This window comes from Larus michahellis, chromosome 23 (assembly GCF_964199755.1).
Source record: "Larus michahellis chromosome 23, bLarMic1.1, whole genome shotgun sequence".
Lineage (NCBI taxonomy): Eukaryota > Metazoa > Chordata > Aves > Charadriiformes > Laridae > Larus > Larus michahellis.
Genome location: NC_133918.1, coordinates 2550900 through 2578681, shown reverse-complemented (window position 1 = coordinate 2578681; position 27782 = coordinate 2550900). Strand labels below are relative to the sequence as shown.

At 53.0% G+C, this 27782-nt stretch overlaps 2 protein-coding genes across 6 annotated transcripts in view; one reads left to right on the top strand and one right to left on the bottom strand.

The window, feature by feature from the left end:
• The first annotated feature begins 2399 nt into the window (after positions 1 to 2399).
• ACSBG2 (acyl-CoA synthetase bubblegum family member 2) lies at positions 2400 to 22583 on the top strand. Of its 4 annotated transcripts, none has more exons than XM_074565368.1 (15): positions 2400 to 2492; positions 6473 to 6602; positions 9056 to 9135; positions 9727 to 9971; positions 12199 to 12287; positions 13235 to 13355; positions 14089 to 14169; positions 14663 to 14812; positions 14997 to 15173; positions 16349 to 16530; positions 16773 to 17006; positions 17673 to 17890; positions 19363 to 19502; positions 20462 to 20708; positions 21093 to 22583. In XM_074565368.1, the coding sequence occupies exons 2-15, from the start codon at positions 6502 to 6504 to the stop codon at positions 21206 to 21208; spliced, it is 2181 nt and encodes a 726-aa protein (XP_074421469.1). In that variant the 5' UTR covers positions 2400 to 2492; positions 6473 to 6501; the 3' UTR covers positions 21209 to 22583. The 4 variants fall into 4 exon arrangements, with proteins under 4 accessions (XP_074421469.1, XP_074421471.1, XP_074421470.1 ...); XM_074565370.1 differs by lacking the exon at positions 2400 to 2492 and adding an exon at positions 3062 to 3080; XM_074565369.1 differs by lacking the exon at positions 2400 to 2492 and adding an exon at positions 4846 to 5277.
• Positions 22584 to 23205: 622 nt separating this feature from the next.
• The window catches only part of MLLT1 (MLLT1 super elongation complex subunit), a 32472-nt gene continuing 27895 nt past the window's right edge, over positions 23206 to 27782 (bottom strand). For both annotated transcript variants that reach the window (XM_074565372.1, XM_074565371.1), the window contains exon 12: positions 23206 to 27659. In XM_074565372.1, coding sequence (XP_074421473.1) covers positions 27531 to 27659 — 129 coding nt within the window. In that variant the 3' untranslated portion in view covers positions 23206 to 27530. The remainder of the gene's footprint in view (positions 27660 to 27782) is intronic.

The following is a 27782-nucleotide window of genomic DNA, read 5'->3' as shown; positions in this document are numbered from 1 at the left end:
AAAAATAGAACCGGTGACTCCTGACACTTGAGTTAACCTTTGGGTTGTGCCACTGAAGCTTTTCTTGGTTCGCTGACGACGACGACGTGCCCCTCGTCAGCAGAGCAGGCACTGGCCAACGACCAAGGCAGGACGGCAGTAAGAGGGTTAGTTTACCAAGTTTACAGGTCTCACCAGCTTTTCCAGGTGCTGTTTGTACCCTTGCTCTTCAGAACAGATTCGCCATTGAATGGAGACGGAGCCGGGCTGGGGGTGTGGAGCGGCCGCAGAGGGGAGCAGAGGTAGCTGGGACAGGGAGGTGAGCGCAGCGGGGCTGCGAGGGAAGGCTCAGACCCCAAGAGATGGCGAAGAGCCGGCAAAGCAAGAACTGGTGGGCGCCTGGACCTGCAGACGGCTCCTGGGGCTGACTTGGCATCACCATCTAACTGGGCTGTCGCTGTTTCGCAGCTGCCGTATCTTCGGTGCTCTTCTGCGCTCTTGGCCTGCCGCTGCTCCAGCTGCGGCCCCGAGCTCCTGGCAGGAGCTTCTCTGGTGACTTATCCCTTAGGTTTGCTCATCAACTAAACGGCATGAACAGGGAATAGCTCCGGGTGGTGGGGGAGGGAGTGAAGAATTTGCAGGAAAAAAACAACGTTTATGAATTCTTGGTCTGCACTGGCAAAATAATAGCAGCAATAACTCATTCAACAGATACAGCTGTTTCGCTAAAAGGGCAAACAAAATTCTGGATTTTCTGCAACTGTAGGAGCTAGAAACAACAGAGAATAGTCAGACGACCTACCTGACCATAACCTTCAAAAAAAAAAAATATTAAAAATGTGGCACTGGATTTAGCTTAAATAAGAAAGACCCAGGGAGGGCAGGAATGGGGGAGCTGGCGCCAAGACCGCAGGTTCTGCCCCAGGTCCGGTAACGGGGTGCCTGGTGCTGCCACGGCCAGAGCCGCCCCATGCTCATGCTCGAAACGCTGTTCCCACAGACCCATCCCCTTTCCGTCCTTTGGGCTGATGGAAAAACAACTGCGTGGGGCTGGTTTTTCAGGGCCAGCCTCCTCCTCCTCTGCTGTGGCACCCCGGCTGCGAGCAACCATCGCACCCTTTCTCCTCCTCTTGCTTTTATCGCACAGAACCACAGGATCCCAGGCTGGAAGGGCCCTCAGGGACCATCTGGTCCAATCTTTCTTGGCAAAAGCCCGGTCTAGACGAGATGGCCCAGCACCCTGTCCAGCTGGAACTTAAAACTATCCAATGTTGGGGAATCCACCGCTTCCCTGGGGGGATGATTCCAATGGCTGATGGTTCTCTGTGTGAAAAATTCTCCCCTTGTGTCCAATCGGAATCTCCCCAGGAGGGACTTGTACCCGTCACCCCTCGTCTTTTCCATGGGACTCCTTGTAGAAAGGGAGTCTCCATCTTCTTTGTAGCCCCCCTTTAAACATTGGGAATGGGAGATAAGGTCTCCCCTGAGTCTTCTTTTCTCAAGGCTGAACAAACCCAGTTCTCTCAGCCTTTTTCTTAGACGGCAGCTTCCCGGTCCTTCGGTCGCCTTGGGGGCCCTTCTCCGGCCCCTCTCCAGCCTGGCCACAGCTGTTTTGCGTGTCGGGGACCAAAACGGAGTGCAGGACTCCAGCTGTGGCCTGGCCAGTGCTGAGAAGAGTGGGGATAATGACTTAGAATCATGGAATGTGTTGGGTCGGAAGGGAGCTCTAAAGGCCATCCCGTCCAACCCCCTGCAGCGAGCAGGGACAGCTTGAACTAGATCAGGTCGCTCAGAGCCTCATCCAGCCTGGCCTTGAATGTCTCCAGGGATGGGGCCTCCACCCCCTCTCTGGGCAACCTGGGCCAGTGTCTCACCACCCTCAGGGTAAAGAAATTCCTAACGCCTGATCTAAACCTGCCCTGCTCTAGTTTAAACCATCGCCCCTCGTCCTATCGCTTCTTTATCTCTGCTGCTGATGCCCCTGGAGATGTACCCCAGCTTTCCGCAGAGCTGCTCGGGGGCTGGTGGGACCCGAGCACGGGACCCGGCTCTCGGCCCTGTCGAACCTCATGGAATCGTGCCCTCGCCCGTTACCTGGGTTCTCCCAGGGATGGGGGACTGTGAGGCGACCCCCGCCTCTCCCACCGCTGCGCCGGCTCAGCCCGTGCTCTCCCCAGCCCCGGGGGGCGGCGGGTGGGGCCGGTTCCCGGTTCCCTGTTGCCGGCGCTGGGCACTGCCCGCCGGGACAATGACCGCGGGTAACCCCGCGGCGCGCGGGCGAGGGGGCGGAGCCTCGCCGCCTTCCGACCGCCGCCTGCGCCAATGGCGCGGCCGCGCGGGTCTTTCGAGCGGGAGGGGGCGTGGCGGTGGGTGTGACCAAGGGCTGGCCACGCCCCCCTCCCTTGCCCGCCGCCGCGAACGCTCTAAAGGCGGGCCCCGCGTGGCGGCGCGCGGCAGAGCTGCTCTCGCGCCGCCTGGGGGTTGCCGCGCGCTCCCGCCGGCTCCAGTTGGAGGTAACGGCGCGTGCGCGCGGGGTTCCCGCCTTCCCTCGCGACCGGCCGCGCGCGTGGGGAGGGGGGGTGAGGGCTTCATGGTCCCCTCGCGGCGCGGGAAAATCAGCGCGGGAAAGCCGGGGGGGGGGGAGGGCACGGCCTGGCCCCGCCCACGCGATGTCTCTGCGGACCCCCGCGTGTCCCGAGGGGGGGCTGCGCGGCCGGGGCCCGGTGGGGGCCTCGGACACCCCCCCCCCCTCTCCGGGGGGTGTGCGGGTTTCACTGCGAAATTAACCTTTCCGGCAACTTCTGAGCCAGCTGCGCTTGACGCGCCTTTCGCCAGTGGGGCGGGCCGGCCAAAAACTTGGAGGTTTTGGTTAAATAACATCTCCCCCCCCCCCGGTGTGTCTGGGGCCTGTGAGGGGCAGCGCTGGGGGGCTGCGAGGGGAAGGCCCGGCCCCGGTCCCGCCGGTGGCAGGATGGAGGGGGAGGGGGCAGACCCGCGGGTGGGGGGGTCTTCGGGATGGCGACCCTCGGGGGGCTCCCACCCCCTGCGGCCACGGCGCGGCGAAGCCGCCAGCACCTGAAGAAAGAGGAAATTAAACCCGGGTGGAGTCACGCTGCCGGGGAATTCACCGAAAATATCCCGGGCTCCTGGAGAAGCAATTTGCTCAAAATTTAGCAATAACGAGTAAATAACGAGTTCGGCGGGGGCCGCTCCGTGGGCAGCTCCGTCAGCCCCGATGGAGCCCAACGTCCCGCCACGGCGGGTGCTGCGGGTCCCCGGTGCGGGGTCGTCCCTCCCGGGGGCCGGCGTCGGTTTTCCGCCTGTTCTCCCCGTTCCTGCCTCAGGAGGCACCGGGCGACATCCCATCCCGGCCTGCGGGGCTTGGGAGGCTCCTGGCGCTGCCCTTTTAAAAATAGAGTTCGTCCAGAAGAGGAAGAGCGGGTTGCTCGGCGTCTGTTTCCTCGCCCGATAAATCTGTAAGGAAAATAAAAAGGGACAAAAAGGCCAAGTTTCAGTTTTTGGTGGAAAGGGGGAAAGGCAGCGAGATAACGCGGTGACCGCCTGAAGCCGATCCGCACGGCGATAACCGCAGCGGGTCAGACACGGTGCCTTTACCGGTAAAAAGGGGGGGAAAAAAAAAAACCCAAACCCGTACCGGGAAGGGGAGTGGGCCGAGCTGGAACGTGTCGCGGTGTGCAGCGTGAACCCGTGCGCTAATTTGAATTTGAGCTGGTTTTTGGGGCTCTGTGGGTGCGTTTGGAGTAAAGGTGTGTTCGGAGCCTTCACTCCCCTTGACCGTCACGAGTTTGCGCGTCATCATCAGACCCCGCTTCGGTGTTGTCCGTGGAGCTCCGCGGTGGTTGCCATGAAATCCCTCCCCAACTTCCAGCTCCCTCAGCGCAGGAGACGCTTTGTATTTAAATCACTCAGGTTGTCACACGGGCTTCGTTAACAGGGAGGGTTCCTCCGGCAGGTTCTTCTTTGGGTGCGTGTCCCTCGTCTCCCTGCACGCCCTTGGCGCAGTGTGGGGTGTTACCTCTGCCGGGAACAGCTTGTGGCAGGGGAGGATCGTTCCTGATCCCGCTCGGGACCCGCGGTGAGCTCCCGCCGGCTCTGGTGAGCTCCTGGGGGCTTTCCAGGGGCTCGTGGAGCAGAGCCGTGGGTGCTGAGCCCGGGGGGGTTGGCTGCAGTGCTTAGCAGAGCCACTCAGAGCGTGTGCGTCCTCACATCTTTGCTCCCATCCTAAATTGTTGTTGGGGGTCTTCAGCCTGGAGAAGAGAAGGCTCCGGGGAGACCTTCCAGCCCCTTCCAGTCCCTAAAGGGGCTCCAGGAAAGCTGGGGAGGGACTCCGGAGCAGGGAGGGGAGCCACGGGACGAGGGGGAAGGGTTTGAAACTGGAAGAGGGGAGACTGAGATGAGATCTGGGGAAGAAATTGTTTGCTGTGAGGGGGGTGAGCCCCTGGCCCAGGTTGCCCAGAGAAGCTGTGGCTGCCCCATCCCTGGAGGGGTTCAAGGCCAGGTTGGCCGGGGCTTGGAGCAACCTGGGCTGGTGGGAGGTGTCCCTGCCCAGGGCAGGGGGTGGCACTGGGTGGCCTTTAAGGTCCCTTCCAACCCAAACCGTTCCATGACTATATGACTCCTGAGCACCTGGGAGATTGGCCTTTCTTTGCCCAACGTGTTTCCAACCAACCTCTGCTGCCCGAGAGCTCGCCGGGCTGCAGGATGCTGGTGTGAGGACACCTCCACCCTTCCCCTTCAAACTTTCCTGCTGCATTAACGAGCAGACGGCAAGAGAAAGGCTGTGATTAGCACGGAGAGAAAAGCTTCCTGCAGGGATGCTGGGGAGCCTCAAACCCTTGTTGTGGGGCGCTGGGAAGGAGTGTGGGGGCAGTACTGCGAAAGGGGTCAAGCCCAATGACAGCTTCTACGGCACGTCCCTCCTCACCCCCTGCCCAGGTCCCTCCGTGAGCCGGAGCCGGAGGTGGCGGCACATCCGTGTCTGGGAACCAGCACGTTCCTCCCGGTGTGGGGCTGAGTCCCTCCGGGCTGGGGAGAGGCCTGAGCCCGGGTGTCACAGGTCTGGGTGGCCGCTCTAGAGATAACACCCCTTTCCTCGCAGCTGCCTTATTAGAAAAAAAAAATAAATAGAAAACCCCACTCTTTTAGCCTAGAATGGGGCACTGGGTGATGTCTGCCAGTTATCTCAGAGCTGGCATTTTTGGTGACGTCCCTTCCTCAGCCACGTGTGAATGTGACTATTTTCCGCGTTGTGAGTTGCAGCCCGGAGCCGAGTGTGGGGTGAGCAGCGACGTGTCCTTGCCTGGTGGTGGAGGGGGGGGGGGACGGAACACGTGCCACCCGGGGCTGGTGGCTGGCCAGCCCGCTGCCCTGCTGGCTGGCCACCGTTCTCCACTGCCGTCAGAGGCTGAAGGCTGCGGCTTGGCTCCGCCGGATTCATTGGATGGAGGGGCTCTTCCCTTTTCCTCCTGTCTGCCGTCATTCCGACAAACGCGCTCTCTGCCGTGCCCGCTTTAAATAGCGTCTGCCTGACGCGGCTACAAAACGGGGTGCTAAAAATCCACTTTTTGAAAAGATGAAGGGTGATGAGGTTCGTCCCCAACCAGTTAGAAATCCCCGGAAACAATTAAACAGAAGCGCCAAAGGCTTGTGACAAATGTAAACCTTAAATAAAACCGACGTTGCTTTGGGTGCTGGGAAGTGCTTGGTGCAGGTGACGAAATCCCCTAACGACAAAGTACTGAGAGCGGCGCAGAAGCTGCCAAAAAACCAACAGCTGCCAAAGCATCGTTTTTGGTTTTTTTTTTTTTTTTTTTTTTTCCCCGGATCGTGTTAAACCTCCGAGGTGGGGGGGACGACGACACCCCAAATCCCGGGCGTGCGGGGCCGGCGTGGGGCCGGGGCTTCCTTAAGCGGCTGCGGCGTGTGGGGTGAGGAGCCGCTTCCAATTGCGAGGCAGGCAGCACATGACATAAGATGCTCCAGATCTGCCTCCTGGGCGCTAGTTTAAAAATAAAGGATATTACACATCCTCCTCCTCCTCCTCCTGCTGCCGGGCGCCGGTGCGGAGCCGCTGCGGGAGCGGCCGGACAAAGGCGATGCGGGGTACGGCCGGACCCGGAGCCCTGCGGTGACGGGGTCGGGGCGGGGGTGGGGGTGGGGGGGGGCGTTTGGGGCAAAGGCAGGGTAAAATTTAAATTTGTGCTCTGTCAAATTGTCAGGGTCCTTCTCAGAGGCGGGGGTGGGTGTATCGCCCAACGCCGAGGTTTGTGTTTTGTTTTGGTTTGGTTTTTTTTTTAACGGGGCGATGCGGGGTGCGCCGCGTCCGCTGGGAGGATTTACCGTATTTCACGCAAATCCGGCAATCTCGGGGCTGCCTCGGGTCAGGGACCCGCAGAAGCTGATTTTACTCGTGTGTTTGACTGTATTTTGATATTTATTTTTTTTTTTTTCTTCCCCAAACCTGTTTTGACAGGGACGGTGCTGTGTGAGTCAGAGGCAGGGATGGCACTCGCGGAACCCGTCCCTGCGGTTTATTGTAACTCGGATCCTGCCGGGAACTGCGAGGTGTCGCTGGACGATGTACGGCTCAACTCTTCTGCTAGGTTTGTGCTTTTTAAGTCTTTATTTTCTCTGTGGTGACCTGTGTATATATAGGGTGTAGTTTTTATTCTATCGTGTTTACTTAGATTGATTAATTTTTTTTGTTTTGAAGAAATTTCGATTCTTCAAATTGAACTTTTTAAAAAAAAAAAAAAAAAATCCTTCAATTTTTATCGTTTCCAAAATGTAAAAGCTGAATGTACAGTCTTGAAAAAATCTACAAATCCTCCTCTCGGCAGAAGAGGAAGGGAGTTCGATGTGCTGCACCACGCGGAGGACGGCGCTGGAAGCCGGGTGCGTTTAATGTGAACCGAGAGCCCCGGCGTGGCAGGACGTTCTGCGTAGGCAGAAAGTTTGCCCCTTTTAAAGGAACTTTGACTAATTGTTAACCTATTTAATTGGGAGGTCAGCGATTGAATACTTCGAATACCGAGCCAGTCCTGCGTTGATTGCTGTACAGGCAGCAGAGGATGGTTTCTGTGCTGATTTTTTTTATCAAACTCCCGTCTGTAAATCTCAGCAGCCTCTTGCTAAAGAGCAGAACAGCAATTAAGGGTCTGGATCTCCCCGGCGTAATGAGATATAGCTGACAAAAACCCTCTTTGCTTGATTTTTTTCAGGCTGCACGTGACTTACGTGTACTAAAGGGGGAGAAAAAGATGATTTGAGTCACTGGGAGGGAAACAGCTGGGGCTTTTTTTTCTTTTTTTTTTTTTTTTGCTGGTGTTACTGGGTCATTTGCATGCGTTGATCGTAAAAGCTGGTGGTGAAACGGTGCGGAACTATCGCAACTGTGGATTAATTTGTGCTGAAAAATGCTCTCAATAATGAGGAGGAAACGCGTAGTAGGGAACATCCCGTAATCCCTTTGGGGGAAATAAAGAAAAAAAAAAAATAATTTTGATTTACTTCCCTCTAGTTTCTGGCTTGCGGACAGGAGAAGCAGTGCTGCTTTTGGACAGGACCATCTTAAATCTTACCGTGCGCCCAAAGCAATAAGCGTTGACGATCCCCCTAGAAATTCAGGGGAAAACGTAAAACAGAGGGAAACGCTTTACTCGCGCAGAGCCGCGTGCTGGCTCGGCTTCTCTTTGGTCTGGTAGAAGGGGAAGAAGACGTGGGGCGCGGGGGGAACCCTCCTGGATTGGTCCCACCGGGGGAGCTCCTGCCTGCGGGTGGGCTGTGCTGGTGGCAGGCAGGGACATTGGGGCTCTTTTCGCCCCAAAGCTGCCCCCGCATGGGGTTGGGGCCGTTGTGATGTCAGGGATGCGCAGCCCTTCTAGAAGAGCTGGGAGCTGGTGGTGGAGAGGGACCAACCACTGCCACGGGGGAAGAGTAAACACCCGCCGCTGGCATGAAGAAACCAACACCTTGGTGATGGCCGGGAGCAAAGAGGCGCAGGAGGGCTCTTCGGCAAGGCAAGGGGGACGTTTTGGCTCTCTGGAATATAGTCTTGGGTCAACTAGAGCTTGGACCTCAGTGCTACGTTGGTGATCCAGGCAGGGCATGGCCCAGGGTAGGGGAACAAGCGTCACCTGCCTGTAGGTTGGAGGGTGGGATGTCCTTTGGGGGCAGAACGTGGGGACGGACGTGAATACCAGATCTCACCGGGTCTGGCTTCCAACTTGTGGTCTGAAGTGGGACGTGAGACTCGATTGTTCCGTATCCTCGTCACGTACGGCTGTGAGAGTCTCCCTTGGCAGGGGACGGAGGAAGCCCCCTGTTCTACAAGCGCGGGCAGGTGGCGTTTCACCAGATCTTGCAAAGCTGAGAGCAAAAAAAATGGGGCAGCTTTCCGCTGGCGCCGCAGGAGAAGCCGCTGGTGAGGAGCGTGGCTACGGGGGACGGGCCTGTTCCCGTTTCCTCACAGACATCTGGCGGGAGCCCCGTGCACTGGCTTTATTCGGGATGCCAAAAAGCAAGATTTCCTGTTGAATCCATTTCCTGCTCTGCAGCTGGACCGGCCTCGGCAGGAAACCTCTGGGGGTTCCCCGTGGGGTGACGATGGGGGCGCTGATGTCCGGCTTCGCGGGGGCCTCCCTTCGTTAGACCCTGTCTTGCAGAGAGGGGACGAGCACCCCCCGTGCCCCGTCCCGCCCCTCTCCTCCTCGCGGCTCCACACGCTGTTTCAGGCCCCTGGAGCTGGCCTCTGGGGTTAAATTATCACCGTTTTCTGCATATTTACGCATCCTTCTGCGGCTCGTCCGAAACGAGAGCTACCAGCAGGACAACACGCGTGTTTAAGAGCAGCGCAGGCAAAGCTCGCCCGCTCTCCTAGAGGAACCCGTTTCGTTGACGTAGCCGTGCAGGCTAGTCAAATTAATGAAGTCACCTGCAGAACGTCAGGAACCGCTAATCCTTGGTGACATCCAAGGACTGGCAGGATGCAGGGATGGCGCGGGCGCCCCTCAGGCGTTCTTCAGCCCGCGCGCTGAATCCTGGCTTTGCCTTGCAGAGCTGTGGAGGTCCCCGGCCCCGAGCCCGTTGAAGAGAGGAAGACGGAGGGATGTCGGATGGACACGCTTGGCTCCAAAGGTAAGCGGAAAGAGTTTTTAGTTCCTGCGGCGTGCACAGAATTATTATTATTATTGAAATGAGAGGGGAATTTATCAAACCGTAACAATGGAAGAAGAAACTGGAATTGCAGGACGGTCTCTCCAGAAGCATCTTGAACTTGGACTTTGAAGCACAGCTGTGCTTCGAGGAGCAAAATAGGCGGTGTCACTGCCTAGTGCTCATCTGCCAGGTAATTACGGACCGCTTCCAGTCCTCCTTAAAAGAAAAAAAAAAAACAAACAGCAGGGTGGATACGACTGTTGATTGCTGCAGGAAGCTGCCGCTTTACCAGTAGAAGAGCTTTAGGGCAGCAAAGCAGGTTAGAGGGGGATGTAAATGGGAATCGTTTTTTAACAAAATTTCGAAAGTGCTTTAGAAGCTTCATCTTTTTAGCTTTGTTTTAAATACTGGGAGTTTTATGCTTGGCAAGTTTGCCGTACAAGGTGAGAAAAGAGGGGGCGGGAGGGGGCATAACAGCACTTGCTTGCGTTACCTTTGCTCGTGGTTGTATTTCTGTTACGGCTGCAAGCCATTTCTAAATACGAGATGCCGAACGCTTGTCTTTCGAAGCGGCCTCTTCGCCTGCTGCCTCCGGCGTGTGGACAACGCGACGAGACGGGGAGGTCAGGCTGCGGCTGGATGAGCGGGGCGTAGGCAGCGAGGCGCCAAAGACGGTTCACGAGCTGTTCCGGGAAGCCGTTAGCCGATACGGCGATTATTACGCCCTCGCATCCAAAAAGGGCGGCCAGTGGACAAAGCTAACGTACAAGATGTACTATGAGGAGTGCTGGAAAGCAGCAAAAAGCTTTCTGAAGGTAAGCTTTTGGTGAGTTCTCCCCGTTCGCGTTCAGTCGGTTTAATCGCTGAGTCAACTGTGTCTAAAACCTGCAAATGCTGAGCGCGGGTGAGCCTTGGAGTGGCGGGGAAATACCCGGCCGTGCCACGCGCAGCTTGGCAACGAGCGCAGCGCTTCTGTTTGCGTTTCTCACAAGTCGCTTCCACGTGCCGCTGGGGTGAAAAAAATAAAAATGCGTAAGGAAACGCATTTTTCTGAAAGCGAAGTGTTTGAGGTACGTGGCAGAGCTGGACCACGCGAGCCATGTAAATAGTAATCTTTCCAAGCAAAAACTTGAAGGGATGCTTAGGAAGCAGATGTAAATGTCCAAACTGGCTGAGCCTTTTGCCGGGGCTGTTGGGAGTTAAGACGCTCGGAGAGAGAAACCAGCACTTCACGTCCCTGCCGTTACCGTTCTGAAGGCTCATTTCTGGACGTTACGGCCCCTCTCTCCCTGCTCCCGTGGTGGGATCTGCCCGTGCACAAACTCCTGCTCCCGGGACAAAGCCAGAGAACGGCTGAAGAGGGATTTAACGCCTGGGACTTCGACAGCTGGAACTTCATAGTGAAGGGTCTCTGACTGTCGCTGGAGCTTGTTGCTCTGGTCGTTGATACCTGACACACCTGAGCTGGACTAAATGACTAAACGTCTCGGGAGGCGTCGTCCAACTTAACCCCCTGCCTTCTCATTCCCAGCCCAAAGGGAATAACCACCCGCATTGTACAACCACGGTGTTACCATACCGTGACTGGCAGTGAGCTCCTCGTATCGTACCCAGCGCAGACCCTGGCAAAATCCTTGTTTTTCCTGCCAGCTGATAAAGCGGGGCAGTGCCCGATCTGAAACCCCGCTGGTTCCCTATCAGGTCTTTGCGAAATTCTTCTGGGTGAATTACCGTGTGCTCTGCCCTGTGAGGGGAGAGCGGCAGATGTCATCTACCTTGACTTCAGCAAGGCTTTTGACACTGTCTCCTCCCCCGTCTCCTAAGGATGCCCACTTAACATCCTCCTTAGGAAACTGAGGAAGTGTGGGCTAGACGAGGGGACAGCGAGGTGGCTCGAGAGCTGGCTGTGTGACAGGACTCAGAGGGTTGTGATTAATGGAGCAGGGTCGAGTTGGAGGCCTGTAACCCGTGGTGTCCCCCAGGGGCCAATCCTTGGACCAGTGTTGTTTAACGTATTCATCAATGACCTGGACACGGGGACAGAGTGTCTGCTCAGCGAGTTCGCTGATGATACCAAACTGGGAGGGGTGGCTGACACCCCAGAGGGCCGTGCTGCCATCCAGCGTGACCTGGACAGGCCGGAGAGCTGGGCAGAGAAGAACCTCATGAGGTTCAACAAGGACAAGTGTAGGGTCCTGCACCTGGGGAGGAAGAATGTCAGGCACCAGTATAGGTTAGGGGTGGACCTGCTGGAAAGCAGCTCTGAAGAAAAGGATCTGGGGGTCTCGGTAGACAGTAAATTATCCATGAGCCAGCAGTGTGCCCTTGTCGCCAAGAAGGCCAATGGAATTGTGGGCTGCACAGGGAAGAGTGTGGCCAGCGGGTCAAGGGAGGTCATTCTCCCCCTCTGCTCTGCCCTGGTGAGGCCACAGCTGGAATACTGTGTCCAGTTCTGGGCTCCCCAGTTCAAGAGAGACAGGGAACTGCTGGAGAGAGTCCAGCGTAGGACAACAAAGATGACTGAGGGGTTGGAGCATCTCCCTGATGAGGAGAGGCTGAGAGAGCTGGGACTCTTTAGCCTGGAGAAGAGAAGGCTGAGGGGAGACCTTATGAATGTTGACAAGTATCTAAAGGGTGGGTTTAAGGAGGATGGAGCCAGACTCTTTTCAGTGGTTCCCAGCAACAGGACGAGGGGTAACGGGCACAAGCTGGAACATAGGAAGTTCTGACCAAATATGAGAAAAACTTTTTGGTGAGGGTGACAGAGCCCTGGAACAGGCTGCCCGGCGAGGTTGTGGAGTCCCCTTCTCTGGAGGCAGCCCTGAGTGATGTGCTCTGGGCAATGCTGCTTTAGCAGGGGAGTGGGACATCTCTAGAGGTTCCTTCCAACTCTGAAAAATTCCGTGATTCCGTGAACTCTTCCCTCGACATTGCACTCACCGCAGAGATCTGTAAATTAACTTGAAGCGTTCTTCAAAGAAAAAAAAAACAACAAACCAAAACTCAAACCAAGATCTCTGTAATCTCCTCTCTTGTTTACAGCTGGGGCTGGAGCGTTTCCATGGAGTGTGCATCTTGGGGTTTAACTCTGCGGAGTGGTTTATTGCGGACATCGGAGCTATCCTCGCAGGGTAGGAACGGGGGGGCGTCCCTTGATGTGTATTTTGCTTTAGCATTCAGATAGGAATTTCAGTATTTCCGATAGGAGTGACAGTATTCATGTGAGAAGTGGTTTTTGATAAAAAAACCCAACCAACCAAACAAAAAAAACCCAACAAACCACCAAAACCCAACAAAATAAAGCACAAAAAACCAAAACAAACCCAACTGCTTATATTTGAATTTAATTGAGATAGCTAGAACCTAAACTCTCTCTTCATTATGAAGAGGTAGGACTAGAGGGGATGGATTAAAACTAGAGATGGGTCGATTCAGCCTGGACGTTAGGAAGAAGTTCTTCACCATGAGGGTGGTGAGACACTGGAACAGGTTGCCCAGAGAGGTGGTGGAAGCCCCATCCCTGGAAGTTTTTAAGGCCAGGCTGGACGGGGCTCGGAGCAACCTGATCTAGTGGGAGGTGTCCCTGCCCATGGCAGGGGGGTTGGAACTAGATGGTCTTTAAGGTCCCTTCCAACCCTAACAACTCTATGATTCAATGAATTAATGAGACAAAAAAATATTATTTTTATGGGTTTTTTTAGCCATCAGTGCTTCTCTCAAAATAAGATGAACAGTAGGCTCATCCCAGAGCGTGCTGACTGGCACCGTGATTAAAAATACGATGGGAAATGCCAGAGGATCACAGCTCTGGATTTCGATAACCTTCTTCCACCTGAGGCATTTTGGCCCCTTGCACCATTCTGACATTTCCCGTGTCCCAGAACAGCAGAGCCTTTGCTCTTGGAATTAAGCCCTTCACTTTTTGTTGTCGTTTTATGGGATATTCTTCCTAAAGTTAAAAATTTGAAATGGTCTGACTTCTGCCAGCAGCTCTGCTTTTCCTCTAACTCTGTGTTTTTCCTTTTCTGTTTTGGTTTGGGTTGTTTGGGTTTTTTTTTTTTTCCCTTTTCCTTTGTAGCGGATTTGCTGTTGGTATCTACACTACAAACTCTCCTGAGGCCTGTCATTACGTAGCAGAGAACTGTGGCGCTAACGTTGTGGTTGTGGAAAACCATAAACAGCTGCAGAAAATCTTAGAGGTAAATATCCCTCTTTTTTTTTTTTTTTTTTTATAAATGGCGGGGGTTACGGCATCCCATTGACAGACGCGGGGGGGCAATGCTGGGTCTGAAAGCAGAGGTGAACTGCTGGAGCCTGCTCCGATGGGACGAGGGGGAACGGTTTTACACTGAAAGATGAGATGTGAGGCAGAAATTGTTTGCTGTGAGGGGGGTGAGCCCCTGGCCCAGGTTGCCCAGAGAAGCTGTGGCTGCCCCATCCCTGGAGGGGTTCAAGGCCAGGTTGGACGGGGCTTGGAGCAACCTGGGCTGGTGGGAGGTGTCCCTGCCCAGGGCAGGGGGACTGGAACTAGATGATCTTTAAGGTCCCTTCCCACCCAAACCGTTTCATGATTCTGTGATCCCTGGTGCGTTCCCTGTTCAAGGCAGATGAGTGGTTGCTTGCGCTCAATCTCGCGAGAGGTTACATGGAGGTTAAACGCTGGTTCCACACCTTAGCGAAGCCTCGAGCTGAAAAGATGAGAAGCCAAAACCAACAACTGATCATTCCCCGGGTCGTCAGGCAGCATCCCCGTGCAAATGATTGCTTTCTCTAGTGAGAAAGTTCTCTCTCTCTGTCGTCTTTCGGTATCACAGATGGGATTCTCTTCACTTGCCTTGCGATGGCAAGCAGCAGTCGCACGTTAAGTGGGGGGTTAAGCTGAAGAGACAAGCAGGATTTGCTCCTTCTCACAAATCTCCCTTCTTAACACAGATTCAGCATAAACTACCTCATCTGAAAGCTATTATCCAGTATGGGGAAGAGCTAAAAGAGAAGAGGCCAAATCTGTACTCGGTAAGTGCTGGGCGTCTGAATGGCTTGTGAACACGGGTGGTGTCCAGCTGATGGACCGTCACCTTCCCCGGGACTGTCACCCCCTGAGCTTGTGTTGGTTTTGGTGGGGATTTCTTGCCTCACTGAAGCAGTAGGTGTCCACTGTTGCTCAAACCTGGATAACGCGTGCTGTAAGGGAGGGTGTCTGTTACCCCGCTGACCTCCGCGAGGCAGCCTGGGCTCCCACAGTTACTCCAGTTACGCCCAGTGAGGACTGGGGTTGCTGCAGAGCTAATAAGCTCCCTCAGGACGGGCCCCTCTCCTCTTCTGCTTCTGGCCATGCCTCTTGTGGCAGCCAGAAAACACCGTGGGGCTGACAGTGCCCATTTACAACCTCCGCCAGAGGTTTGGATGTGGGAAGCGGTTTCCTTCTCTTCACGTGTAGCAAAGGGTTTAGTTCCTCATGGGAAGGGGAACCTGCAAAGTGATGGAGCTTCTTCTCTTCTGTGCACAGTGGAGTGAGTTCAGGGACCTTGGCAAAGATGTTCCAGACGCTCAGCTCCGTGAAATCATTGACTCGCAGAAGCCTAACCAGTGCTGTACGCTCATATATACCTCGGGGACGACGGGGCAGCCAAAGGGAGTGATGCTCAGCCACGACAACGTAAGGACCTTTTTGTAGAAACGTCCTTTCCGTGACCTTAGGTGGGTGCTGGGGGAAGGCAGGAGCCGAAAAACAGGCCTGGTGTTCAGATCACAGGAAACGGTGGGCTTGTTTTGAGCTGCGTGTTGTGCTGCGCCCGCTCGGCGGAGCCGTCACCTAACGGCGACATGGGTTCTTGTTCCAGCTGACGTGGACGGCGGTGGCGGCAGGGCGGTTCATCATGCTGACGGATGCTAAAGAAAAGCAGGAGCTGGTGGTCAGCTACCTGCCCCTCAGCCACATCGCTGCGCAGATGTCGGATATTTGGTCGGCAATGGCATTCGGCGCACAAGTTTTCTTTGCTCAGCCGGACGCATTAAAGGTAAAACCAGAAGAGACTTAAAAATTCTGCACCCATCCACCGGCTCGTAGCTGGGTGGGTGCTTTAAAACAAACGTGGGTGATTATCTCATGGTTCCAAAAGCCGGGTTAACTCGGTTTATTTGCATCGTGACTGACTCCTGCTGTTTAAGGGTCTCTGTTTAAGCCACTCTGACCTTTTGCCTTTTGACTCCACGTTGCAATCTCGGACGAGCTGACCAAGCACTTCACAACCGGAGCTTCTCCGTGTCTCACCGGCCACCACTTCTCTGCCCCGGCAGCTTGGTTGAGCAACGGCTTTGTATTTACTCTGTCCACATTGCAAAACGCCACCGCCGCTAAATCTGTGTCCTGAGAATGGTTCTTCTCTGGGTGCTGTGTCAGCGTCGGCACTGGAAAGATCGACCCTTGGTGTCTCCTGGGGTTCCTTTCTTGTGGCGACACTGCGCTTGAAAATCACAGAATGTGTTGGGTCGGAAGGGACCTCTAAAGGCCATCCCGTCCAACCCCCTGCAGCGAGCAGGGACAGCTTGAACTAGATCAGGTCGCTCAGAGCCTCATCCAGCCTGGCCTTGAATGTCTCCAGGGATGGGGCCTCCACCCCCTCTCTGGGCAACCTGGGCCAGTGTCTCACCACCCTCTGTGTAAAGAACTTCTTCCTCATGTCTGATCTAACCCTGCCCTGCTCTAGTTTAAACCATCGCCCCTCATCCTGCCGCTCCATGCCCTTGCAAACAGCCCCTCCCCAGCTTTCCTGGAGGCCCTTTAGGGACTGGCAGGGGCTGGAAGGTCTCTGTGGAGCCTTCTCTTCTCCAGGCTGAACCCCCCCAGCTCTCTCAGCCTGTCCTCCCAGCAGAGGGGCTCCAGCCCTCCCAGCATCTCCGGGGCCTCCTCTGGCCCCGCTCCAACAGCTCCGTGTCCTTGTGCTGAGGGCTCCAGGGCTGGACGCAGTGCTCCAGGGGGGGTCTCACGAGAGATCGACCCTTGGTGGTTTCTTAAAACCGCTGAGGCATTTGCATGCTCCTGGGGTTCCTTTCTCCTGGTGTCACTGCACTTGAAAATGAGCATTTCCTCAAAATTGGTGGCCCAGTCCTCGGCCTCGGCTAGTGACCAGCGCTGACCTGAAGTCTGTAGCGAAGCACTTCTGAAAGCTGTAATAAATTCTGCTTCGCTCAGGGCACCTTGGTGGACACCCTGCGGGACGTGAGGCCAACTGCTTTTCTGGGAGTTCCTCGCGTCTGGGAAAAAATGGAAGAAAAAATGAAATCCATCGGCGCAAAATCGTCAACGCTCAGAAGAAAAGTGGCGTCGTGGGCCAAGGGAGTCGGGCTGCAGACAAACCTGAAGCGGATGAACGGGTAATTATGAACTACGCTTAAGGGGTATGATGAACATTAGGAGGATTTTCCTATCAGATCAGGAATTCTATCCTGTGTAACGGGCCAGACTTACGGATGGTAAAAGCCAAATGTTGCGGTCGGACCAGAGGTTGAGCAGCACGAGCTAGAGGGGGATAGTAATTTATTTTTTTACTGAATAAAGTAAAATAGGAGGAAGATGAAAGGCCTGAGATCTTGTAACCGTTTTTTTTCTCCTCCAGGTACTCTGAAGTGCCGGTGAATTTCCGCTTAGCCAGGCACTTGGTGTACAAGAAGGTGCGAAAGGCCATTGGGCTGGACCGATGCACCAAGTGCTACACGGGGGCCGCCCCCATCTCCAGGGAGACGCTGGAATTTTTTTTAAGCCTGAACATTCCTGTGTTGGAGCTGTACGGCATGAGCGAGAGCTCGGGGCCTCACACGATCTCTCTACCTCACGCGTTCAAGCTGGGCAGGTAAATGGTTTCCCGTGAGTGGAGCGCTGCTGACCGGGAGGAAGAGTTGCTTTAAGGTTTCTCCTCATCCGGCGCATCCATCCTGCCTGCTGCAGCTCATCCCGAGCCTTGCTGCCGTTAAAAACCGCTAGGGAGGCAGTTCCTTTGGCCACAGGTGAAGAGATCCGCTCAGGGCAACAGCCATGTTCCTTAAATTTAACTTGGTCTGGATTCTCCAGAAAGTGAGGAGGAAGCAAGGGGTCGATGGGAAGGAGGAAGAATCGGTAACTCCAGCCTACAGTTCCCTCTGATGTCCAATTAAGAAAGGCAGCAGGACTCTGCTGTTGCTTTGAATGGCTCGTTCGGGCTGCAGAGTAAATACCAGCAGCAGCGGCTTGTGCCAGGGACACAGATCTGCTAATTGAAAGCTCAGGTGTTTGAGAACAATGGGTGGAAAACACCAGGTGTGTCAGCACCCATCTCTGCAATAACAACTTTTTCTGCAGTTCCCCTTACGTAAACAGATGCCTCTCGTAAGTCCCTTGCTGAAGCAGTTGTAATAAAAAGCTGCCACGGCTTTGTTTAGATGCTTGAGAGGGGACTGCTGTAACCTCACTGCTCAGCTACTGGGTGTTAATATTATTCTTTTTAAAAATGCCGTGGGTTTGTGCCTGTGTTCTCTTTGAGCTGTGGGAAGGAAATCACAGGCTGCCGGACGCTGATTCATAAGCCCGACGGAGATGGCAACGGGGAGATCTGCTTCTCGGGGAGGCACATCTTCATGGGCTATTTGAACATGGAAGAAAAAACCAGAGAGGCGATTGATGAAGATGGCTGGCTGCATTCCGGTGACCTGGGCAAGCATGATAAGGATGGATTCGTCTACATCACGGGCAGAATTAAAGGTAATGCATCCCCTGACTCTGTTGTCTTGAAGAGTGTGGCAGGTAGATGGAGGGAGGTCATCCTCCCCCTCTGCTCTGCCCTGGGGAGGCCACAGCTGGAGCACTGGGTCCAGTTCTGGGCTCCCTGGGTCAAGAAGGGCAGGGAACTGCTGGAGAGGGGACAGTGGAGGCTATGGAGGTGCCCAGGGGCCTGGAGCACCTCTGTGCTGAGGAAAGGCTGAGAGCCCTGGGGCTGTTCAGCTGGAGAAGAGCAGACTGAGAGGGGATCTCATCAATGCTCAGCAATATCCAAAGGGGGGGTGTCAGGAGGATGGGGCCAGGCTCTTCTCAGTGGTGCCCGGGGACAGGACAAGGGGTAACGGGCACAAACTTGCCCATGGGAAGTTCCATCTCAACACGAGGAGGAACTTCTTTGCTGTGAGGGTGGCAGAGCCCTGGCACAGGCTGCCCAGAGAGGTGGGGGAGTCTCCGTCTCTGGAGACATTCCAACCCCGCCTGGACGCGTTCCTGTGCCACCTGCTGTGGGTGACCCTGCTGTGGCCGGGGGTTGGAGGAGATGATCTCCAGAGGTCCCTGCCAACCCCGACGTTCTGTGATTGTGTGAGGTTACACAGTGCTGTCATAGGACGAGTTCAGACCCCACTCGTTATCTGGCTGTGGATTGCACAGGAGAATATTCCAATACTTCTTCTGAAGTCTTTAACGGGAATATGGCTGCAGCATGTCCTGTCACTGAGCGTGTGACACGGTGTGTGACAGCAGGAGAGATGACCTCTGAAACTATTGTGTGTGTTTGCAGAGCAAGGAGGAAATCCTCCGATTTCAGCAGCAGCAGTTAATGCTTTGTTGACTTGTTTTTTCGGTGCCTCCCGTTTGGGCTGGCTTTGCTAGCTGAGCTTCCAAGAGAAAACAGCAGCGTAACGCTGTTGCGAAAATGGCTTTGCAGCAAGGCAGGCCTTGGGACACCGCTTCGACCCATCCCAAACAAATCCACTCTCATGCGAGATTTCAATCATCAAAAAGAGATGAATGGTCACGCAAAGGGTCTGCTTTAAGAAATCTATAAAAGAAAGACAGCCCCGAAGGGCAGGCTCTCCGCTGCCCTCTGTCTCTTCAAAAATGCCGCTTTGCCTCAGCAAACTTTTTTTACTTCACTTTCTGAACAATTCGGGTACCACCTTAAGCTTTGGAGTCCGAGGTGACGGTGGCAGGGTACTGAGGTGCTCGTACGCCTCACCCCCTGTTCCCAAAGCGCAAAACTCCCTGCAGCACTAAAGCAGTTTTTACAATGCTGGTTGTGTGCGCGCCATCGGTCTCACCCCTCCCAGCCCCACCCGAGTCCTCCTGGCTCGCTGCCTTCTCCAGACGCTGCGACACCGACCTCAAGCAGCTATAAAGTTATTTCAGTTTGTGCAGGACGGGGCGGGGGGGGGAAAGCTCTAAGCATTAATCAAGATTTGACTCTCTTCCAGAGCTCATCATCACTGCGGGAGGTGAGAACGTTCCTCCCGTTCCAATCGAGGACGCTGTAAAAGATGCTGTTCCCATCATCAGCAACGCGATGTTGGTGGGAGACAAAGCGAAATTCCTTGCTATGCTTCTAACGCTAAAGGTAATGGAAAACGGGATGGGAATCCACCTGTGTTGAGAAACGTTTAATTCCAGTGAGGAAGATAAGTTACACATTTTTAGGGTGGCTTCTAGAGACGGGAGGCACGGTGGAGTATGACTTGTTGTAGCTGAGTTGCAAACGGTAGCTGTAGCTACAGGAAGATGAGCGTCGCCACTTGGTCAGATGAACAGGTTCCTCTGTTCGCCGGGGCAACCCTGCAGCACACCGGGCAGAAAGAAAGAGAAATAAAAGAGCTCAAAGTGAGACTGAAAAAAAGAAACCCTTCTGCTTTTCTTACCCATTTTTAATATCTCCCGGAGAGGTCTGGACACTAAGGAGCTGTCGGTGATTTCTTTTTAAGACACCGGCTTTAAACTCCACAGTGACGCATCTGTGGTGGCCTGCACTGTGTTCTCTCTGGAGACCCCGCAGGCTGGTGGTTTTTCAGACAGTGATAATTGCTCGTTAGCGAGACTGACTGCCAACCTCCTGGCCCTTGTGCAAGAGAGGCCCAGCCAGGCCCTGGAGGTGGTGCTGCTGCTCATCTTGGTCAGGTGCTGCATGGGGTGACTTCCAACAGACTGTTAACGCTGCTGTGAGATGCGGGGGATAAAGCTGAGGTCCGGAAAAAAGGTCCAGGAAAAAAAGTGATCAACTTGGGATAGTTCAGGAGGAATTTGGAAGCCGAGCTCTGTACCCAGCTCGCTCTTTGGTATCGACACGGCTCTTGAGTACGTGGAGAGCTGGAGGGGTTTCGTCTGCGTTTTGCCTCAATGAGTTTTCATTTGAAGCAGCGGTTTGCATCAAGCGTATGCAAATTGCAGTGGTTGATTAATTGGACAATTGGCACTGGGGTGGGGAAGGAGATAGGGTGGCTTCCCATGGCTGTAAGGCTCGTTAGCATGAAGGCAATCAAGCGTTTAGCACTGCGAAGTTACCTGTTGTGACTTGCCCTGCAGTGCAATGTCGACGTCGAAACGGGAGAGCCAGGAGACGATCTCACTCCAGAGGCTGTGGAGTACTGCCAGAAACTGGGCAGCAAGGCCACCAAAGTCTCCGAAATCATCAGCAGCAAAGACAAGGCGGTCTACGCGGCCATCCAGAAGGGGATTTCGGCAGTCAACGAGGGAGCCGTCTCGAATGCTCAGAAAGTCCAGAAGTGGGTCCTTCTGGAGAAGGACTTCTCCCTCTTTGGGGGCGAGCTTGGTGAGTGGGGCGTTTGGGGTCACCTTCCTCGGCTCTTGGATGGACAACGCAACCCGGACCCCCAGTACACAGAGCCACCCACGGCCCTCCCTCACCGTGGCTCTTCCATGTCACAGCTCTGGGGAGGGCGGAATGAATTCCCACTTCTGCCCGGCAGAGCTGAGCTGAGCAGCGCTTACCCGTGGTTCTGCAGTGGCTGTTGCAGGGTGGCTCTTTCTGCCCACAGGGGAAGGAACAGAGACATTATTAATCACAAAGAGCAATTTCGAAGAAGAACGTTCATGCATTCTGAACCTTCCTCCAGGCTTGCTTTGCTCTAATACGGATTTGTGTCTCCAAACGGTACCGTCACCGCTTAAAACCTGTGCTGTGTTTTCTCCGCAGGCCCGACGATGAAGCTGAAGCGCCCGGTGGTGGTGCAGAAGTACAAAGACCAAATCGCTCAGTTCTACGCGGATGTGGACACAGCGACCGCGACAGCCAACGCTCTCCGGCAGTAGCGCGGAGCTCTGTGCTGTGGACTGAAGCGAAGCCTGGGGGGGCTCCCTGGGCCTGTTGAAATAAAGGGGGCTCAGTAACCGCGCAGCCCCTCTGCATCCTGTCACTGTCCATCTTTTGGCCCTCGTACTGCAGCGTCTCAAGCGTGTTCGTGCTCAGTGTCTCCCTGTGTCTGTGCTGAGATAGCCCTGAACATCTCCGCTTTGTATTTTTTTTTTTGTCTTTCCATTTTTTATAAGGGCAATACAATGTTTACCGTAAATCCATATTACACGTTATGTTTTAACCAAAGTTTTCTTTTCCTGAGCTTGAATGTAAAACAATCAGGACTTGCAATCTTCCCGCGGAGGGAGAAAGGCAGATGTCTTTTTATAGCGGTGTCTGTTTAACTGCATGCTGATGACATCTGCATTATTTTAAGTCTCTTTCCCCACACCCTGGCTCCTGTCGAAGATGATGAATGCCGCCTGACTGCACACGCTGGCTTGGCGTGTGTGCGGCACCTCACCTTTGCTGGGTTTGTCTGTGCAATATTTTGGGTCCGTTTTATCTTTTTGAGTTGTAACGAAGCCATAAATTGTATTGTTGAAGTGGTGTACGTGGCCTGTGTTGTGAGAAGTGTTTTACACCCAGGGATAGTGACAAGTGCGTGTGAAAGCTGTCTGTAGTCTTGAAATCATAGGAATAGGGGCCAGAGCCTCCCGCGAGGGGCTGAGGCTTTGTACCTGCACTGGTGGAGAGGAGACGGTGTTGGGCTGGTTCTCTTGGAGGTCTGGGATCAGCCGTTGACTCCGTGGAATGTAGGACACAGGGGCTCGCCTTCTTCAAAGCACCCAGGAGCTCTTGAAGGTCACTTCTAAATGGTTGTGCAAGGCTTAGTCCAGTCTGTCCAGTGTCTGCAGGGACTGTTAATCCCAACGGCAAATGAAGGATTGCTTGTAAAACGGCTTATTTCAAAGTAGGAATCACTGATCTGAGTACATGTGGTTCTGGGTAGCGTTTCCTATGACCAAAGGAGGAGCAGCCAGAGATGTCGGGTGCTCTGAGGGGATAATGGAACTATTAAATAATACAAATAGCTCAAGCAAGCTGCTGGCTTCAGGTCACAGCTGTACCTACAGCACTACATCGTGCCAAAACCTCACTGTCGTGGGTGTTAACAGTACCTGGGACTGGGTTTTTTAAACCTAAAACTTTGGATGTGATCTGGGCTTGGTGAAATTCCACTCGCACGTGTGCCTCCAGCCCCTGTAGGGAAGGGTGGGTAATGCACTATTGTAACCGCGATCATTTGTGTTCTCAGATGTAAGAATTTGAAATGTCTCCAACTTTCAGAGGAATGCCTAATAAACAAACTCTGCAGTTTGTGTCTCTTAACGCTTCAGTAATTTTTGCAAAATAACCCTCAACCCTGCCTTGAGGTCAGGGGCCAAGGTGACAGCGTGGGGAGCGGCGAGAAGGTTGTAATTTGCCTTCTTGCAGGGAGAGTGGCAGCCAGAGCCGACTCCACGATCACAATCAAGGCTGAAACCACCCCAGCATGGGGAAGGAAGCTCCTGGCCTTACCCTTCGTGCTCAGCCCACGGCGAAGGACCGCTTGGGCTCTGCCAGGTTGGTGACAAGCTCCGACAGGCTCTGGGAGCAGTGGAGAACCCCTTCAAAGCCCAGGGAAGCAAGGAGGGAAGCTGTGTCCTGGCCTGCTCACTCCACCTAGCGCTCACAGCTCCCGCAGGGAACCCAAACACCACCCTGCAGCGGCGACAGGATTTAAACAACTGACTTACCACACTAACGTGTTAACAGAGCCTTACCCCAGACCGACTGCGCTTAGAACAAGTTTCCTTTCCCTCGCCTGCGGAGCTGCCGAGCAGCCGACTGCGTTACCGGCTTCTGCATTTCCCACGGAAAATCTTTTCGATAACAAGGCGCTTCAGGAAAACCTCGTTGCTGCCCATGGAGAAGCAACACAACAAACAAACAAAAAAAAAAACACTTGAAGTTTTACTTTTCCATCTTTACTTTATTTCACTTTTTCTAGAAAATTCCTCCATAGTTCCACAAATTTAACAAAAAGTTTAAAATTCAGGACAAACAATCCTGTAACGTATTACAAACATGATTTTTTTATTTTTTTTTATTTTTTTTAAATCTTGAAGTTAGTCTTGGGCCAGCTGAATTTCTTACAGCTGAGTGAAGAATTCATTTCCCAACACAACTTTTAAAATCCTCAAGTGACAAGGTATTTAATACCTCGGCTCTAGGCAGAAATACAATTAAAAATTATCTAGAAGTTGAAGTACTTACATTTTTTTTCTTTAGGAGTGCAAAACTCATCTTGTCAGTTTTTGATGGCTATTTCACGCCTCCAGGAAAGCAATACCGACCGATTTTCGTCGTTTTAGAAGTACTACTGGTAACAAGGTGCGCAATGGTTGTCTCCAGCATCGACACGAACATGCCAACTCGTGAGTGCCAGGCACCTGGGCGAGCAGAGAGAAGCTCCATCCGAGCCCAGCGCCCGCGCTCCAGTGCATTCGCCAACGGGACAGCTGAAATCCGCAGAACTAGAGCGACTCGGCTCTCTGCTCGCAGAGAACGTGACAGGGCAAGCTCCGTAAGGGAAGTTTAAACCTCTCTCACCATCAAATACGTTCAAGATCTGACAAAAAACTGCTTCTGGATTGTTGCATCAATTGCTTCGCTAGTTCTGATGCTACCACCGCACACAGCAACAGAAGAACTGGTGGCAAAATCATTGCACTTCCATGTATTCAGCCTGACCACAGCACAGCCAGTCTCGTTACCTACATGTCCAATATTCCTCAGCTGCTGGTTTGGGATCCAGACAGCCTTACTATCCTTTTTTTTGTTTGTTTTTTCCCCTCCTTTTTTTAATAGTAAATGTCAGTAATCAAAGCCTCAAGGCTTAATACATACGCAGACCAAGACAACCGGAAAATACTCCTGCCCCCTCTTTTGCCCTTTAATACAAAGGCCAAGGACAAAGGAAAAGCTGTGTCCTGATCTCACCTCCAACACGATTCAATTCAAAGCAACTCTGATAGCCTTCAGACCGATCCGCACTTGTTCACGCCTCCAGTAACAAGATGAAGGACACTGAAAAGTAACAGAGTTCTGTCTGTTTTCCTTGGAAAAACCATTATGGCTAGAAATCGATTTTGGGTATTTTTTTTTTTTTCTCCTTTTTTTAACAACGCAAGCTACTACACATCCTCGAAGACCTGAAGCAATGCCGACGGCAGCACTGCCACCTCCTTCCTATAGTACAATAATCCATCCATGCTCTCAAGAGTGACACAAGAACAAACACTTTATCCACAAATACCTGTACACGGCATGTTCAGAACAGCATTCAGCCAGCCTATAGAGAATCTACACAGGGAACTCGTTCATATGTAACTAGAAGGGGACACAAGATGAGGCCCAAATTTGACCATTCTTTCTTTGCAGAGTCATTCCTCCTGTGGTCCCCAACGCTACCACATACCCCAAAAAACAACAACTCTGTAGAACAACTAAGTACTTGCAAGAAACCTTTTAGTAACAAATCAGCATGTGCACACAATGGAAAAGAACTATTGCTGGGGGAACAATCCTATTTCAGGTTTTCAAGGAGATTATAAACAGTCTAAAAAAATCCATGTGTAAAATACTTCTTATAAAAACCAAACAAAATTCCTATCAATGCTCATCAGACTTCACGAATAAAGTCGGTTCCAGGACAGGACGATGCCACAGCCGCAGGCGGGAGCCCCAGGCACTTCCAGCCAAGTTCAGGAACACCCTCCCACACGTGTTCTTGGACTGGCTGGGAGCAGCATGACCATTCCGATCTGAACAGGAGAAGGGGACAGAAGGGAGGTGGCACCTCCCATCCCTCATGGAGTAACTCTGGAGGCTACTGACAGTCCCAGAAGAAACGCTGCCAGGATAGGCGACAGGATGCAATGGCTGTGGGAGTGGGTTACCCGGGTAGAGAGAGGAGGCAAAAGACCTCAGGAGATCTCAGGCTGGCTACCACCGCTGATCCTATTGCTTCAGGGACAGGACAACGTCACCAACCCCACCCTGCGCTGGGAGCAGCGGGCAGGAGTCTCCGCACACCCAGGGAGCCAAGTCTGGGGCCGTAGCGACCACACAAGGCTTGCCTCCTCCACGCCACAGATGCAACAGAGACCATGAGCAGTTCGCACATACCCACCAGCCCTAACACAGCACACGGGAGAGTCTGTGACACTCGTGGCCTGCGTCTGCTGTCCTCCACCATGATGCATCCCACTGCCAACCAAGACAGAATGGCAGCTCCTCCTCTTCCCGCTGTCCTCCACCTTCTCTATGTACGTTTGCGCACAGGGTTTCTATCCAGGCTTGGCATTGTCCATCAAGAAAGAAAACAGCTGAGATCACTGTTGTGACAGGGTTTGCACCTGGCATGAGCTTGATTTTTTATATATATATGTGTGTATATATATATATACACACACACACGCACACACACACGAGACACATGAAAGATGGTACAAAGACAAAATTAATGGGAATCGGGTCAACATGACCCAACTCAAACAAGCTTATCATCATATTGCCACTTAAGTTGATTAGTTGCAACATTTCCATGATAAAGAAAGGGGTAACCCAAAACAAGGGACTGCAATTTCAGAATGGAGAAGGGACAGCCAACCCTGGAGTGACACAACCCCCCAGCTCCCACAGGGGGCTTTCACAGATATGGGAGGTCCACTCGGGAGCGGAGGCTCCCCTGGACCGCTGCTCTCCTCCTCGCTGCCTGCAGCCCACTTAACATTTGGCAAAAGCTTACACACTGATTGGAAAAACAGAGCAATTCTGCAAAAAAAAAAATACTGAATTTAGGGAACGGGAGTGTAATACAGTTTTGATGAAAGCCACGGGACTTTCCTCACACCCACCTAGACAACACTTGGAAGTCAATACTAGTTTAACTAGAAATATATGAAAGATTCTGGATTAGTGTTTACTGTTTTCTGCCATTTCTTTAACAGGCAGCGGGGCGGGAAAGGGAGGAGGAAACAAACCTGACTTGACTTGGTTTTTACATCAGCATTTTCCAGGTGTGTCCCAAGATAAAATTCTCCCTTGTTTCGGTTTTCCCAAAGTACAGCCACTACTATAGGGGCCACTGTAGGAGATTCCTCTTTGAGAACATAGAACAAAACCAATCACCTATTTTGGCAAAGTTATTAAACACTGACAAATGAAAAGACGACAGGTGAGTCCCTTCCAGAGCACAAAATGCTTTGAAGATTGCTGTTCAGCTTTCATACACTAAAAATTGTCCACAAGAGGCATTTTAACAAACAAGTCAAATCTTATTAAGCGCCCTTCCCCTGCCATAGCCATTAAAAAACATAACAGAAAAACACACCCTTAAGATCATAAGACCCAACTAGGCCCTTCTTATACATACAGTACATACATATATATAATATATATATAAAATATACAGCTTACAGTTTTGTAGTCCTATTACAGTTAAAGCAGACTGAAAGGAGTGAGACTTTGTTTAGGAGCTCAGATCAACAAACAAGACATCTCAAAACCCCAGCAGGAGACAGCAGATTCTAGAGGCCTCTCCAAAGAGCACGAACTGTCTCTGCAGGAAGCTGAAGGTCCTGCGTGTGGAACGATGCCCTGTAGGAATCGGGAGCCAAATTACAGCAGCGCTCTATACCGAACCGTGGCAGAACTAACTTGCAAGTGATCAAAACTGGAATCTGCCCACTTTCCTCTGCAGCAGACCAGCGGGACCCCTGGGAAGCCTCCTCTGTCATCAGTCTCTCGGCTAGCTTTGTAAAAGCCAATCTTGCTTACACAGCATGAACGCTTCTTCACAGAGCTGGAGGAAACGGGACTCGCTAAAGCTCTCCACAGGCAGGCTGGTCCCTAGATTTGGTGAAGAAAACATCATCCACACTTCTTCAGATCTCAGAGATGCCTGAAAATGTGCTCTTCAAACACACTTTCTCGAAGTAAAACCAAAAAGGTCACACTGTGCAGCTAAGTGCAGCACGTCTTTTGCTCTACTCAGGACCTGTGCCCAAGCGTACTTATGAAGCTAGGGAGGACAGACTCAGCAATATGGGTGCTTGTTTGAAGCCTACTAGAAAGTGCAGCTGGCTGTGCATTCATAGAGCATGGCTGTTCTCTAAGGCAGTGCTTCGGGTGAATCAAGAGAATAAGAAGGCCTAGTTCCATGGGTTCGTTTCCTGGTACCAATAAACGGGATTTCTGGTTTCAAAAGCAGCCTGCTTCTAAGGCCAAGCGTCATGTTGCCACTGCTTCCAAGTAGCTCTGCAGCTTACGGACGGTTGTCTCATCCAAGGAGAAGAGGTCAAAGTCAAAGGTTGTGTTGGTAACATTAAAATGCCCGGTTTCCTCAATGAGATTTACAATCTGTACAGAAAGGAGACAAGCAAGGATGTATGGAGACCCCATAAAGATTAAGGACAGCAGAAAGGCCAGCAGATATAGAGCAACCCATCCAGTCCTTTTCTCATCCCTTTAGAACAGCCTCAG